This window comes from Perca fluviatilis, chromosome 6 (assembly GCF_010015445.1).
Source record: "Perca fluviatilis chromosome 6, GENO_Pfluv_1.0, whole genome shotgun sequence".
Taxonomy (NCBI): domain Eukaryota; kingdom Metazoa; phylum Chordata; class Actinopteri; order Perciformes; family Percidae; genus Perca; species Perca fluviatilis.
Genome location: NC_053117.1, coordinates 7,872,055 through 7,887,864, shown reverse-complemented (window position 1 = coordinate 7,887,864; position 15,810 = coordinate 7,872,055). Strand labels below are relative to the sequence as shown.

General features: G+C 42.0%; 2 protein-coding genes across 3 annotated transcripts in view; one reads left to right on the top strand and one right to left on the bottom strand.

The window, feature by feature from the left end:
- The first annotated feature begins 439 nt into the window (after positions 1–439).
- On the top strand, positions 440–10,466 carry anapc7 (anaphase promoting complex subunit 7). Its single transcript, XM_039803054.1, has 11 exons — positions 440–646; positions 1,476–1,662; positions 1,904–2,023; positions 3,625–3,736; positions 4,582–4,735; positions 4,851–4,993; positions 6,057–6,174; positions 6,508–6,704; positions 7,783–8,007; positions 8,318–8,449; positions 9,476–10,466. Exons 1-11 carry the CDS (start codon positions 546–548, stop codon positions 9,724–9,726), a joined length of 1,740 nt encoding a protein of 579 aa, XP_039658988.1. The 5' UTR covers positions 440–545; the 3' UTR covers positions 9,727–10,466.
- A 274-nt stretch (positions 10,467–10,740) lies between these two features.
- Positions 10,741–15,810, bottom strand: part of atp2a2a (ATPase sarcoplasmic/endoplasmic reticulum Ca2+ transporting 2a) — a 29,454-nt gene continuing 24,384 nt past the window's right edge. Inside the window, exons 15-21 of one of the 2 annotated variants that reach the window (XM_039803271.1) lie at positions 15,415–15,635; positions 15,130–15,332; positions 14,922–15,007; positions 14,704–14,837; positions 14,470–14,587; positions 13,469–13,589; positions 10,741–11,450 (exon numbers count right to left, since the gene is read on the bottom strand). In XM_039803271.1, coding sequence (XP_039659205.1) covers positions 11,437–11,450; positions 13,469–13,589; positions 14,470–14,587; positions 14,704–14,837; positions 14,922–15,007; positions 15,130–15,332; positions 15,415–15,635 — 897 coding nt within the window. In that variant the 3' untranslated portion in view covers positions 10,741–11,436. Of the gene's footprint in view, positions 13,590–14,469; positions 14,588–14,703; positions 14,838–14,921; positions 15,008–15,129; positions 15,333–15,414; positions 15,636–15,810 lie in introns of both variants that reach the window. The other variant, XM_039803270.1, reaches the window with a different exon arrangement.

Sequence of the window (15,810 nt, the reverse complement as noted above, 5' to 3'; positions counted from 1 at the left end):
ACATGACAAACAATAAAGGTTTAAAAAAAAAAGCATTTATATACTGCATTTTTGTTTTACAAGGTTGCTTAACAAGTTTGTTAAGTGTTTAGAATAGGTTGTTGCCCCAAATCAAAGTGAAATAATTAGCTTAACATCAATTTTCTAATTAAAAAATATTGCTGCACCAAATACACATGATGCGTTTTAACTATCGGATATATGACGCATCAGCGATCGAAGAGGCGAATGAAAACGTTTTACGTATCTTTATCAAACGTTCATTTTATATCTATGCATTGGCACCTATTGTTTCTAATATCAAAATAAAGTCAATAAAACTTAATTGGTTCGCCATCGCAACTTTCATGAATATGATCATATTTACTGGCATAGTGATTGAAAGTACGAGCTTGTGAAGAGCACCTAAAGGTAGCATTATGCGGAAGGAACGTTGCTCGGCGCCATATTTAATACATCAAAAGCTAGCTAGAATTGACGTGTTTACAAGCCCTAACTTTTAACTTGAGACGGAAAACTAAAGCAAGCCCTCAACTTAATCAAAAATGAATGTTATAGATCATGTACGGGATATGGCTGCCGCTGGCCTTCACTCTAATGTTCGGATAATGAGCAGTTTGTTGCTGACGATGAGTAATAACAACCCGTAAGTAATGCCAGAGCAGGATCCGTCTATTTCCTGAAGAGAGCCTACACAAGACTGTTAGCTAGCTATGTTTTCAGCCCGAAATGATAGCACAAAGCTAACTGGTCAACACTAGCTGACATTAGTGATTGAAGTGGTAAAGAAGCTCGGGCGTCACAAACAGAAGCACGCAGATACGCATAGCTAGTAACGTTAAGTAGCTAGCTACGTTAATAAGAGTTTAATTTACATTATTGGGTGGAACACAATTTACGTTCTTACCCAAGAAATAGTCATATGAAGAGTAAGTAGTAGCTTCAAGTATTATGAATTCAACCGAGTATTGGAGGACTTGTCACATATTCTTTCCCTTCACAATCTTGAAGGTTCACAGTGTAATTGATTTAAAAACCAGTGGCTATGAGTTAATGTAACGTTACAGTCCCGTGACAATGTTTTGTTCTGATGTAGCTAAGTTAGCCCAGCATTACTTCGTAGGACACAGCTGAAGCAAGATGCTTCTACTCTTTATAAAAGCTTCATGGGTTCTTACACCCCTGTCCTGGGCTTTGGATCAATTGACAATTGCATTGTCTTTGTTTGTTGTTATGGTTTTACATTTTCAGAATGTTCTTCATCAGTTTTGTCGGCTTGATATGTTTTTGTTAACTTGGTTATCTACTGTTTTCATTCAGATTTTCTGTTCTGTATTATCTGCCACTGAATGATATAATTTAAGTCTTTGTGCTATTAGCATTTCAGCAAACACAATGCAATGTCATGTGTAAGAGACATGTTTTGTCTATTCTGATTCTTATAACTTGTATTATTTGTATCTGTTTGATTCAAGTGAGCTGCTCTCGCCGACCCAGAAGTACCAGTTGTTGGTTTACCACGCTGATTCCATCTTCCATGATAAGGAGTATCGTAATGCCGCCTGTAAATACAGTATGGCATTGCAACAGAAGAAGGTGCTCAGCAAAACGTCTAAAGTCCGTACTTCTACTGGTGGCGCTGCATCTAACATACAGGCACAGGTATGTTAGATAAGACTAACCAATTTCCATTGAATCCGTAACACAGCTCAATGTCTCCATCCAGATTTCCTACCGACTGCGAGATGACACAACAGTTGCATTTATTTTCATTTGATGTTTCGATGATCGTATCATACAATACTGTGCATCTTGAGGGACAAATATCCATACCACTAGACTTGATCAGTTGGCATGGATCGTAATAGGAAAATGTACAATTACACATAATGTTGTCTTTCAGAGTTTGCCCTCCGAAATTGAGGTAAAGTACAAGATTGCTGAATGCTACACCATTTTGAAACTGGATAAAGATGCCATTGCAGTGCTGGATGGGATCCCGTCCAGACAGAGGACTCCAAAGGTAGGCTGCTACTCTCATAGTTATTGTAATAAACTTTTTTTCTTAATGCTTTTATATGCCTTTTTTTTTTATAATACAGTCTTCATATCCGTTAACTCTAGGGCTGCAACTAACGATTGTTTTCATTGTCAATTTCATTTGTCAATTATTTTCTCCATCCATCCATCCATCCATCTTCGTCCGCTTGACTTTATTTTCTCAATTAACCAATTAGTTATTTGCTCTAGAAAATGGCGAAAAATTCAAAAAAAGTCAAAGATATTCAGTTTGTAACTGTAATAGAGGAGTGAAGAAACTGGAAAATATTCACATTGAAGAGGCTGGAATCAGAGAATTCCAACTTGTCTTTCTTAAAAAAAAAAAAGAACTCAAACCAATTAATTGAAAGATGTTGATCAGTTTTTCCCAAAGCCCCGGATGATGTCCTCAAATGTTTTGTCCACAACTCAAAGATATTCAGTTTACCGTCACAGAGGAGAGAAGAGACTAGAAAATATTCACATTTAAGAAGCTGGAATCAGATAATTTTTTACTTACTTTTTTTAAGTAACTACTTTTTTTTTCAGAAAAAATTACAAAAACAGATTAGTCGATTATCAAAATAGTTGTCGATTAATTTATAGGTTGGAAACTAATCAATTAATGGATGCTCTAGTGTGCGCACATGGGACCAAAATGAAAGTTGGGGTGGAAAGGGCAGGCAGAGTAATGATGAAAACAAATCTTTATCTCAGTGAGACCTTTGCCTGCATTGTGTACACAAAACTTTGGCTGCGTAAGACTTTCAGAATAACATAGAATCGTACAAACAACTATTGAAGGGATAAACCTAATAGATTTTGAAGTCATAAAGTAGTAAGCATTTATTATTCAAATGTAAAATTAAAAATCCACAACTGGAGTACGGCTGTAAAAGTAGTGGACTTGTTGGTTTTACTTTGATAAATGCTGCTTTCAGGGGCAAAACTGTTCTAGTTTTGCTTTCTGAAATAAGGGGAAATAATCTGAAATAGTATCATGATCACATTGTGAAGCAAACAATTACTACTTACCATTTTTTGCATTATGTCTGCAAATGGTTTAGTCCAGAGATCTTCAACAGGGGGTCTTGGACCCCTAAGGGGTTCACAGAGTCACTGCAAGGGGGGCTCCAAATTATTGTCAAATTTTCATTTTTTTTTTCTTCATAAATTATTATTTTAAATATTATTAGCAAATATAAATCCCCACTTTGGATAGGCTTACTGGCCTATGGGTAAGGTAGTCATCCACAGATACAGTTGACCCTAAGGATTCACTGTGCCACATGTATGTTTAACATTAAAACATGATTTATTAAAATCATGCCAACAATTATCAGGCTTTTTTAAAAGCTTAGTATGCTATGCAAAAAAGGTATGTATAAAGGTTTTAGGCCGTCCTAAACGTAATTGTAGGCCCAGTTTAATATGCAACTTAATTTTATACAATATATGTAGTAGGGGGTCCCTGCTCCGTCCTTGGCTTAAAAAACGTCGAAGACCCCTGGTTTAGTCCATTAGCTTTTGTAGAGAATTGTGATAAAATGGATGGTATTGTTCTTTCTTGCCTCCTTGCCTCAGATCAATATGATGCTAGCTAACCTGTACAGGAAAGCTGGTCAGGAGCGCTCTGCAGTGACGAGCTACAAAGAGGTCCTCCGACATTGTCCCCTCGCCCTGGATGCAATCATTGGTACGCATGGTCCCAGACAGACACCTGCTGACACACTTGTACCTGCTTTGTCTATCTACGCTCTTTACACATATGGGCGCTTATGTGTGCCCACACGATATATCGACTTAATGTTGTTTTTTGCAATATCACGTTGTGCAATTTTTTGAGTGATATTCTGTTCTATTTTGATGTTTTCCCATAACTTTTGTGTTTTTATATACGTTTTAAGAATATCGGAATGAAGACCGATATCGATACCGATAATATTCATGCTCAATATCACAATATACAGGGTTTCCGTGGGGTCTTAAAAAGTCTAAAATTTCAAAATCAAAATTATATGCCTTTAAAAAGTCTTAAATTTGCTGAAGTATTGTGTTCTAGGTCTTAAATAATTTTAAACGGGTCTTAATTTTCATACGTCCATGCAATGATACCTCTAATTCTCTTTAATGAGACCACCATGCAACTTATATTGCAGCCAATCAGCTTTCGTGTTGTTGGCGCGAATCTCTGTACCACAGACAAAACGGATTTCATTCTTCAGATATGTGGAAGTGCAGGTTTAGCGATACTTGGCTTGAAAAAAGAAAGGAAAAAAACTGAATTTAGGGCTCAGTTGATGTTGTAATAGAGGTCTTAAATGTCATAATGGTCTTAAAAAGTCTTAAGTTTGACTTGGTGAAACCTGCAGAAACTCTGAATGTACCATTTTGTCAATATTGTGCAACCCTAGCACACACACAATGCCGGCCATATCTCTGCTTGGACTTAGTGAATCACTTGTTCCAATGTACTGTGTAGGGCTTATGGACAGACCTATTTGTGAAAAGCGCTCTAAACGTTGCTTTTTCCCCCTCTAGGTCTTCTCTCTTTATCAGTCAAAGGAGCTGAAGTGGCATCCATGACAATGGATGTGATCCAGAGCATCCCCAACCTGGACTGGCTCTCCGTTTGGATCAAAGCGTATGCCTTCATACACGCCGGGGACAATCAAAGAGCCATCAACACCATTTGGTGAGCAGAGCAGTAATTGTTGGATACAAAGTGACTGAAGATTGCGGTTCCTTTTTAATGTGACCGTCCTCCAGTTTATTTGACGCGTCTCCGTCCCTCCCTCATCTTGTCTCAGCTCTCTTGAAAAGAAGTCTCTGTTGCGGGACAACGTGGACCTCCTGGTGAGCCTGGCGGATGTCTACTTTAGGGCAGGTGACACCAAGAACGCCATCCTGAAATTTGAACAAGCCCAGATGCTGGACCCGTACCTCATCAAAGGTGTGCTGCAGGAAGCATTTTTATTTATTCATCGATAGACCGAGCATCTGTTTTAAAATGTATTTCTCAATTATCTTCTCAACCATTATCTGCCAGGATGCATACACCAGCTTCACACTAAGCCTAAACCAGACATGTGCTGTTTGTCTCAAATCACGCACGTCTGTACTTGACACATACTATTTTTGACAAAAGTATGGCCGAATGCAGCGCACTACAAGTAACCGGATGCTGCACTCAAAACGGTTAAAACGGTGAGTGTGGAACCGTGGACCCCACTCACCCTCAATGGTCGCCAACTTCGCTACAGAGCGGAAGCTACGGGACCAACAACGTATTTTTCACTTGTGAAAATGGCGAGCGAGGAAGCTGCAGCGGTTGCAATTGAAGCAGTGAACACCGAACTATACAAATCTAATTTATATTTGTATGTGTTTTTTCAATAAGTGCTCCTATACTGTAATCCGATGAGGATGGGCTGCTCGATTATGGAAAAAAAATCCTAATCACTATTATTTTGGTCAGTATTAAAATCACGATTCTTCATCACGATTACTCATTGACTTTTGGAAAGATGTTGCAATTATTGAATTGACAATTATCAACCGTTAAAAAGCACATCTTGAATTGTGAAATTTCCCTCGTACTTTTCCCGTTTTGAACACACAAAAAAGGAGTTTACTTGCAAAATGTAATGTACAAAATATTTTTTCTCAATGTTTTTGTGATTGTTAGGAGCCAAAATCGTAATCGAAATCAAAATTCAATTACTTGCACAGCCCTACAAGCTTGATAAACAGTATATTTTGGCGGGTGACAACAGGTGGCGGTAAGGCTCCGTCCGGCTGCAGAAAAGAAGAGTCATTTCGGGGCGGTGAATAACGGCAGTGCGCGATTTGAGACAACACCACCCTGTCGAAATGTAAGCCCTACACAAAGGAGTACATCGTGTTCACAGTGTACTCGCTGAAGTATCCGAATTGAGACACACCAGTGGAAACACGGGACTTTTTAGCTGTCCAGGTAAAATGTGAAATATCAGCTCTGTTGTTTGCGCCGGCAGGGATGGATGTTTACGGCTACCTGATGGCCCGCGAAGGACACCTGGAGGACGTTGAAGTCCTCGGGGGGCGATTGTTTAACATCTCAGACCAGCATGCAGAACCCTGGGTCATCTCGGGGTGAGTGTCTGCTACATCAAACATCACGGTCATAGCTTTTTTTCAATCAGCACTGCTCCCAGTTGACCGCATGGACAAAACGCACGCACACACACACTTTCACACACACACGCGCACACACACCAGGACGGACAGGACCGTGCAGTACTGTAGACCAAACTCTTTACTATTTATGTTCTTTAGTTCGATTTATTTGTTTGTTCATCTTTAGTGTCCTCTTTTGTTGTGCTCTCTCGCTGCTGTAACATTGTGAATTTCCCTGTTGTGGGGATTATTGAAGGATTTTGAATCTTTGTAACCTTTTTTTTTTTTAATTTGTTTTCTGTTGTCCAGTTGTCACAGCTTTTATAGCAAGCGTTACTCCAGAGCCCTGTACCTGGGAGCGAAGGCCATCCAGCTGAACAGCAACAGTGTCCAGGCTCTCCTCCTGAAGGGGGCAGCCCTGCGGAACATGGGTCGTGTTCAAGAAGCCATCATCCATTTCAGGGAGGCCATGCGCTTGGCTCCCTGCAGGCTCGACTGCTATGAAGGTTTGTGTGGTCTCTTTGCACGTGTGGTACATTCTTGTTCTGCTTGCATTGGCCATTAACTATCAGGGCTGGGTATCGCCCCTGTTTTCCCGATTTGATTCCGATTCACAAGGTCCCGATTCGATTATATATCCTTGTCAATGTTGATTTGGGATATTTCAGTTGCAAAACCAATGTAGCTTGGATATGATTTAGATTCTACAATTGTAGAAGGTTCCCTCTAACCTGCTGCATTATTAAAAGTGTCAATGTTTACATTAAGAGTTGACCCCAGTGCAGTTAGATTAATGTACTTTTTATTTGACATGGACACACAATAAAGTGCAGCTCTACAGACTCTACAGTCAGTGAGTATTAAGTGACATTTCATTTTAAAATGGCCATGGCAGTTTTTCTTTCGCCAAAATAAAAGCCTAACTTGTGTTATTAATCCCCCTTCCAGACGAGCTAGCATTACATAGTTGGTACCAATGGATTCCTTAGGTCTTCTAGTTTCACGTGATGCAGACAGAGATCTGGATTTCATGAATCAATCTTTTCATTTTTTTTTTGTGTCTTGCTTTGCCAGACCTTCCTCCACAGCACTGAGGACGAGGGTCTGGCTAGTCCTCACAGCATTCCGGGATGGGAGAAAAACGTGCTCTGGTTTATTGGCATTTCTTTAAACCAATCCCAATCGTCATGGGCGGTGCTTAGCGCCGGACAGAGCCACGGTGCCGCTGCAAAATAGTCTCGGGAAGGAACTTGTTTTGGTGGAACGTGTACGTTCAAAAGTAGTTTTAGTCGTGCAACAGAAAACTCAGATTGGACAGATAGTCTAGCTAGCTGTCTGGATTTACCCTGCAGAGATCTGAGGAGCAGTTAACCATAGTCCTCACAAATCCACCGGAGGTTAGAATGTCAACACAAAGAAAGCGGAAGGTAACGGACATCTGGCGGAAAAGAGTGAAATCCGGCGGCATTTCCGCCGGCAACAGAGCAATCCCAGAAGTGGAACGTCGTGGATATAGACACTTTTTTATTTATTTATTTTTTTTAACCCAGCCTTAATAACGTAATCGTAACTGTGCCTTTCCAGGTCTGATTGACTGTTACCTGGCGTCCAATGGGATTCGAGAGGCTATGGGGATGGCCAATAACATCTATAAGACTCTGGGGGCCAATGCACAAACTCTGACCATCCTTGCCACGGTGTGCCTGGAGGACCCGGTGACTCAGGAGAAAGCCAAAACCCTGCTGGACAAAGCTCTGGCCCAGAGACCCGACTACACCAAGGCTGTGGTCAAGAAGGCCGAACTGCTCAGTACGTACAACCGTTTTTTGTTTTTTTTTTACTATAGAAGAGGTTTTTTTTTTTCCCACAAATGAACTTGGCAGCTAAAGTAGAGACATATATATATATATATATATATATATATATATATATATATATATATATATATATATATATATATATATACACACACACACACACACACACACACACACACACACACACACACACACACACACACACACACACACACACACACACACACACACACACACGTGGAAATGACAGTGTCCTGTTTTATTTTTTTATTATTTTGTTTGTTTATTTATTTATTTTTAAGGTCGGGAACAGAAACACGAAGAAGGGATCGCTCTCCTCCGGAACGCCCTGGCCAATCAGAGTGATTGTGTCCTGCACAGAATGCTGGGAGATTTCCTGGTGGCTGTCAACGATTACCAAAAAGATGAGAATTTTGACTTAACATTAGAATGAGATGATAACGATAACGATTATATATCAATTATCCCATAAATATTTTGCTATCACCCCCCCTTTTTTTTTCCAGATTTCAGTCAAAAAAAGGCAAATTTCAAATAACGTTATGGGGGGGGGGGGGCAGCCTTGCACCGTAATAACGCCGCAGTCTGCGTGGATGGTGCTCTGAGTGAAGCTGTCAGTCAGTCTCTGCCTGCTGTATGAGAGCATTACAGATTGAATATGATGACAGAGCGACTCCTTCTTCCCGCAGCGTTTAAACAGCCTCTCCGTGCAGAGTCAGGCGTGGCAGTCCAACTACGCTACAGCATTCGAGGGTTATGGCGAAAGATATGCAGTCGTGGAGAATTTCAGCGTAGGATTAAAGTAACGTTGCTTGAGCCGTGCTATAATCTCTGCGGACATTCCAGCAGCACGGTAAATCCCGAGATGTTTTTTTTTCTTGCAGAGGAGCATGAAAATAAAATGAACAGAGCAGTGTTGTTTTTGAAGTGTGTGTGTGTGTGTGTGTGTGTGTGTGTGTGTGTGTGTGTGTGTGTGTGTGTGTGTGTGTGTGTGTGTGTGTGTGTGTGTGTGTGTGTGTGTGTGTGTGTGTGTGTGTGGGTTATGTTGCACTCAATGCGTTTTTTTATTTTTAATAAATCTTTGTTTTGTTTTTTTTAAGTGACTGGGCGCCCGGATGGCACAGTTGGTAGAGCGGGCGCCCTTATATGGAGGTTTACTCCTTGAAACAGCGGGCCCGTGTTCGACTCCGACCTGCGGCCCTTTGCTGCATGTCATGCCCCCTCTCTCTCCCCTTTCATGTCTTCAGCTGTCCTGTCAAATAAAGGCCTACAAATGCCCAAAAAATGATCTTAAAACAAAACAAAACACAGTGGCGCTTTCCCTTTTGATAAATCCAGCCATATTCCTTTCATTGTATTATGATTATTTAAATACTGCACTGTAATTTTCAGTGGAAAAAACTAATGTTTCCATTAAGAACTGACCTGTTATGCTACAGTTGTGCCCCCCCCCCCTCCTAACTGTCAGTTTGTGCATTTACATTTTTTTTCTTTTCCCAGCCTGGATCCCAATGACCAGAAGTCTTTAGAAGGCATGCAGAAGATGGAGAAGGAGGAGAGCCCCACAGACGCCACGGTGGAGCTGGACGGTGACGACATGGAGGGCAGCGGGGAGGACGGCGATCTGGAGGGCAGCGACAGCGAAGCGGCACAGTGGGCCGATCAGGAACAGTGGTTTGGTATGCAGTGACCCCCCCCCCTCCCTCCCCCCCGGCCACTGAAGGATACACAGCCACTTCTAACACACGGCAGCCCGCGGGGAGGCTCTCAGCCATCGGTGTCGTCAAACAGGACAAGGTGGCCTCTGATGCTATCTCTCCCCTTCACTGTGGAGTCTCTATACAGCTGTCCAATACACTCTTTAACAGGACCAGCAGACACTCAACCACAAAGAGAATCAACACCTCCATTGCTCAATATTTGTGAAAATGACATCATATCTCTGACTCAACTTTGGCTTTTTTATATTTTCATCTTTGCTGGCTGCCTGAATATATGCACCACTGTACCCGGTAGCGCAAAGTACAACTTTAAGGTAAATATATTCATCACAAAGTGAGTGTCAGTGTGTTAAAATAAAATAAGACCGGCTTTGGATCTTTTTTGGGGGAGGTTGAGTTGTTCAGTATACTGGTGTGCTGTTCCCAGGCAAAAATATGTACCGGGAAACGTAGACCACAGCAATTGTCCGAAACAAATCGTGCGATTTGGAGATTTTGTTGAGGCCATAAGTGTCCGGAGTTGTCCTTCACATGTAACAGGAGGGACTGTGGTTTTGTTTGCTGCAGAGAAGGCAAGTTGTAGATCACAACGAAGGTTGTGAATTTGCCAAAACCTTTTGTCTCCGACAGGCAAACGGGGGTCTGTTGAAAAAGTGACTATGTACCACATTTCCGCTGCTCTTTAAAAATATATCCTCTTAATTTGGAATTTGTCACGAGAATGTCATGTAATGTACATGCTTATTATTTTTGGTGTGTTGTCTGTTGAGCCTGCCTCTGTGTTAAAAAAATAACCCTAATATTGACTCAAGTGTTACTTAACTGTTTCGAGATAACTTTATAGTATTTTGTACATAATTTTTAAAGTGTATAATAAAATTATTAAACACTCACTTGACATGGAGTAGTCCAGTTTCTTTTAAAAAGTGGTAGACGGCACATTACACTAAATATTGTTTAATGACACCAGGACAAACAGTGAGTAAACTCTTCATGTAGGACAGTTTTATTTACCTGAAACTAAAGTTCATGTGACACATCGTACAATCATCTCTCAAAATACAGTACAGCAGTTTGGCAAAAAAAAAAATGCCAGTGGAGGGACTGCCTGCCGTTCTCATGGTTAAACCGAAGCATCGCTGCACCGCTCCACGTCCGCCTTCCCAGCTATGGCAAAATCTGCACATCTCAGTGCAAAGCAAAAAAAAAATAAAAAGGCTGCTTAGTTTTTAAATATTCCATAAAAGTATTTCCTTAGGAAAGATGAACTATTTGACGAATGTCTATTCTATTTACCAATACTATACATTGTCTATTACACAAGTCTGGTAAAACGGATGGCTGATTCAGCGGACATGCACCATGGAATATTGTACGATTGACTGTACACGGTACCAGGACCTTTGTCTAAAAAGATGGCATGAGAATTGTATCCTAATCTAAGGCTCTTCATGCAAGAGGATGGAAGGACTGATGGGGTGGCATTGGCTAGTTTTCAGACATTTATTTATTAATGGCCATTCTATTAAAAAAAAAAAAGGATGTATGAACTTTCTGAGCCTCTGTCTTCATATTCTTGAACCGACATGCAGCTCTTGTAGGATGTGCTACCCAAAACACACATGCACAACACAAAACAAAACCAAAGTCTCTGCTAGGAATTTAGAGAAGAGGTGGGCTTACTTGGCCTTTTCTGCAAAGAAAAAAAAAAAAAAAAGAGAGGAAGAATCACAATCAGTGGACACAAGAATCACAGGCCAAAGTAAACGCATTAAAGCAGCAAATCATTCAAATTCATCGATACTTATTTTAATTAGAAGAGCAAATATATAAAAGCTATGTTATGGGCAGGCAGAAGATTAGATCAAAAGACCAATGGAATAAAAAAAAAAAAAAAGTCGTATAAATAATAAAAAAAAACAGCACCATATCCTGTAATGGTGTTGGGGCACTTAAATGTCAGTGTCTATGCCAGTTGCCAAAACATGCAGCCAGACTGCAGTCAAAAATAACCGGCACCAGTGACTGGTCCAGTTTAAAATCCAAAAAAGGCTCCTATTTCTACTCAGTGTGTACCTGGCACTTGGTGACATTGAAGGCATTTTCAAACAAACACCTTCATTTTTCTCCTCTTGTACCATTAAAAGTATATTTAAAAAGAAGACGAAAGCTGGTCCTATCAAAAAATATGTAAGAGCTGTTATTGCTGTCACTTTCACATGAGCAGTGACAGACAGCAAAGCTGCGTGTGCAACCACATGAAGAGTGCTAGTTAACATGCAGGTCAAAGTGTACTCACTCTGCAGGTAAACGGGACGCGGAAGGGGGAGGAGGCATTGGAAGAAACAACAATTAGAACTGAAAAAACACAAAGCACTCACTGGCCTGGTATTATTGGAGCAGGCAGGCAGAAAGGCTGAGACCACGCTTAAGTAAACTAGTGTAAATGAATGGAGCGCGTTGGCAGCAACAACAAAATAAATCCATACAGAGATTGTACTTGGTGTGCTATGTACAGATATACAGACTCTTCCCACGACCGGCCGTCCACGTTGTGCTCAGTTGATAAGACTAACAGCTTCTTGGTGCCTTTTTACATTATTCAAGTACAGTATGTGCACATTATACATACATTATAAAGATAACTGTAATTAAAGAGGCAACATTAAGACTGAGAGTTGAGACTGAATCTCAAAAATCCGACTTAAAACGAAATCAAGACAAATGTGTTTCCTTGAAGTAAACAAATTTAACAACAGACTTTATCAAAAATTGCCCTGTATCCTACCGGGAACATATTGTTGTCCTCGTTTCCCTCCGATAACAAAATGATGAAAAAAAAAAGACAAGAAAAATATATTAGAAAAACATTACAATGTGTGCGAGGGCTTTGTCTCTACTGCAAAACAGAAATTGGTGCTTACCTCAACACGTGATGTTCTATCAGATGATTGTTAAGACAAATGGGTAGTAATGGTCATATTAACAGCGTTGAGGTAACTGTGCTCTGACTAATGCAGAAAATAACGAATGACGATGCATGGAGCTCAAAAATGACTATAGAGATTCATGCCAGGGCAAATATATATTCAAGTCTTTGCCCCAAAACTAGTATTGTACTATACGGTATTTAGAATTACATCCTCTACACACCCAGCATTCTTGTCCCCGCAGCCTTTTCCCAAAAAAAATTACAAAATATTAATTATCATAAAATAGTGTAAATTCTCTGTACAGCTCAACAAATAGCTCAGACACGGCGGGCATCTCTATCTGTTCCAAACAGGGGGATCAAAAGAGAGAAAAGCGTGATGGTAAAATAAAACACATGGACATAATGTCAGTCATTAAAATATGACTAAACCCCCAGCCCCCCCCCCCCCGCCCAAAAATATGTATCGGTGAAAATGTCCTAAATACAAAAGATCTGACAGCAGACAGGCTGTCAGAGCAGGTGCAAGTGTTGACTGTAAGTTGTTCCGAGTTAATGTAACTGTGTTAGATGTGTGTGTTAATGTCCACTTCACACTGGTGCACGGGGAGGGTAGTGTGCTGGAGTCAGTCAGGGCCACAACATGGCAGACACGTTAGTGTCGGTGCTGTAGATCCACAGCAAAAGGGGCAGGGAGATGGCCACGAAGGGCCAGGAGATGCCCTCGGCACATGCGGACAGAGAGCAGCCTTTGCTGGCCGGCTTCTCCAGCTGTTTACCAAAGTCCAAGTAGTTCCTGGCCACAAACTTCAGCAGCTCGTCCAGCAGGATGACGGGCAGGGAGATCTTCAGCACCATCATCCACTGGGTCGTATCCAGAGGGGTGATCTGGAAGATGACCTGGGAGAGAGCGTGACAGCATTCATAATGCAATGTTTCATCCTTACAAAAAATAAATAAAAAAAAGTGTAATTTGGTTCCTGTGCGGGACATTTTCTTGGCTGGACCAGTGACTTGCTGGAGTTTCTGCAGGCCTGGCAACCTGGCAGTGATGACAGGACTCTAGGAAGTCACAGCGCCAGGCAAGAAACAGTCCAGCGCAGAATTAGTGAGCTTTACAAGTAGGTGGATTTTATTGACGTTTGGAGAGCGCCAGATATAGCTTCATACATAACGGACAGACATGAGAGTGGTATACGTCTTCTTATTTAACTCTTGGCAAGAAAGCAAAGAAGTGTATTTCCCAAAATGTTGAACTTTTCCTTTAAGACCCACATTATATACTGCGATCGCAACGTCTCAGGTTTGTGCCGGGGACATCTCTCTCTCTTTCTCGTTATCATTTCCTGACTGTGTCCCTACTGTCACCTATAGTGTTGACGAACTGACCCAAGAGCCGGTTAATTAACCCGACTCGTGTCACTGAACCGGGAGAATCGAGTGCCATACGTCAACGAACTGGCTCACTCCTGGTTTTTTTACCTCATTTGTGCCGTTTTGTGTGTGTGTGTGTGTGTGTGTGTAGCTGGTCTTCTTCTGCTACTGTGTGTGTAGTAATCTAGCTCATTAGTGCCTCCACTGGAGTGGTGGTGGTAGAATCAATCAGGAAATGGGCTACCTAGGCCGCGCACCAGGCTACTGAACGAGACCAAATGTAACCGTGCAACCGGCCGCTCGAGTCTAATGTAACCAAGCGGTGTCTTGGTCCCCCGAAGTTTTGTTTTTAAATGACAGCCCCATCGAGTCATATTTGAATCAACTGGTTTTGGTAAAAACTCACAGGCAGAGGTTCCACGTAGAGGATGAGGAAGTGGAGGGACATGGAGAGGCAGATGGCCCCCAGGAGCCAAATGTTCTCCCAGGGTGGCATCCGCAGAAGAGACTGGTTCTCCGACAGACTGGACAGAAGAGAGAACACGGATGGTAAATTCATTTCTACAGTTTGCCCTTGCTTCACTGACCGCAAATGATCCTTAGATGAGAGCTCCGATGTTCCTGAGCGGCGCGTATTTACCTGTTGAGAGCATTGCACATCTCAATGGTGACGAGCACAGACAGGGCCATGGTCATTGGGTAGGGCGACTCAAACACGTGGCAGTCCAGGCCGTCAAAGTCTGGGTTGTCAGGGGCGCACTGGAGGAAGTGGCTCTGCAGGGAGGAAAGCAGGGGAGTGAGGGGGCAGAAAAGAGCGGGGGAGATCTGAAGGATGAGCACTCAGACAGGCAGACTTACCAGCTGGTACAGGGTGAGTTGAGGTCCATCGTCAGAGACAGTAAACCACCAGGCAGCAGCTCCCACTGTGGCTGCACCCACGTAGCCTAGGAGCAAAGACACCAAACAGCATCATACACAAATTAATTATTTGTCAAACTGCAATGAAGGCAAATAAAATATTCTTCTGATGCTATTATCCTTCCATTCCTGTCCACTATCAACTTACATCCAATGGCCAGGTATCTGAAGAAGAGCCAGCCAGAGATGAGGGGCTCCTTAGCATTACGAGGAGGCTTCTCCATTATGTCCAGGTCTGGGGGGTTGAAGCCCAGGGCGGTGGCAGGGAGGCCATCAGTCACCAGGTTGACCCAGAGCAGCTGAACAGGTATCAGAGCCTCGGGGAAGCCCAGCGCCGCAGTAAGGAAGATGCTATCAGGAGAAGTAACTCACAGTTAGCAACTGTACTGACACAAAATCGAAAAAGAAATACAATTGTGGGTTCATGACTCACCAGACGACCTCCCCCACGTTGGAGGAGATAAGGTATCTGATGAACTGCTTCATGTTATTGTAGATGGCTCTGCCTTCTTCAACGGCGGCCACGATGGAAGAAAAGTTGTCGTCGGCGAGGACCATCTCAGAGGCTGACTTGGCCACGGCAGTGCCAGAGCCCATGGAGATGCCAATCTCTGCCTTCTTCAAGGCAGGGGCATCATTCACTCCATCACCTGTCTGTGGAGACATATTTGGTTACAGAAGAGTGATTTCTTTGCTCTCACACAAGCAAATCAATCCCATTTACATGACGTTTCCAAGGCCAACAAAGACAGGACACCTACAGGTTTCAGAGGTTTCAACATGTTTAACATATTTTAATGCTAACCAAAAATGGAATCAAGACCAACTT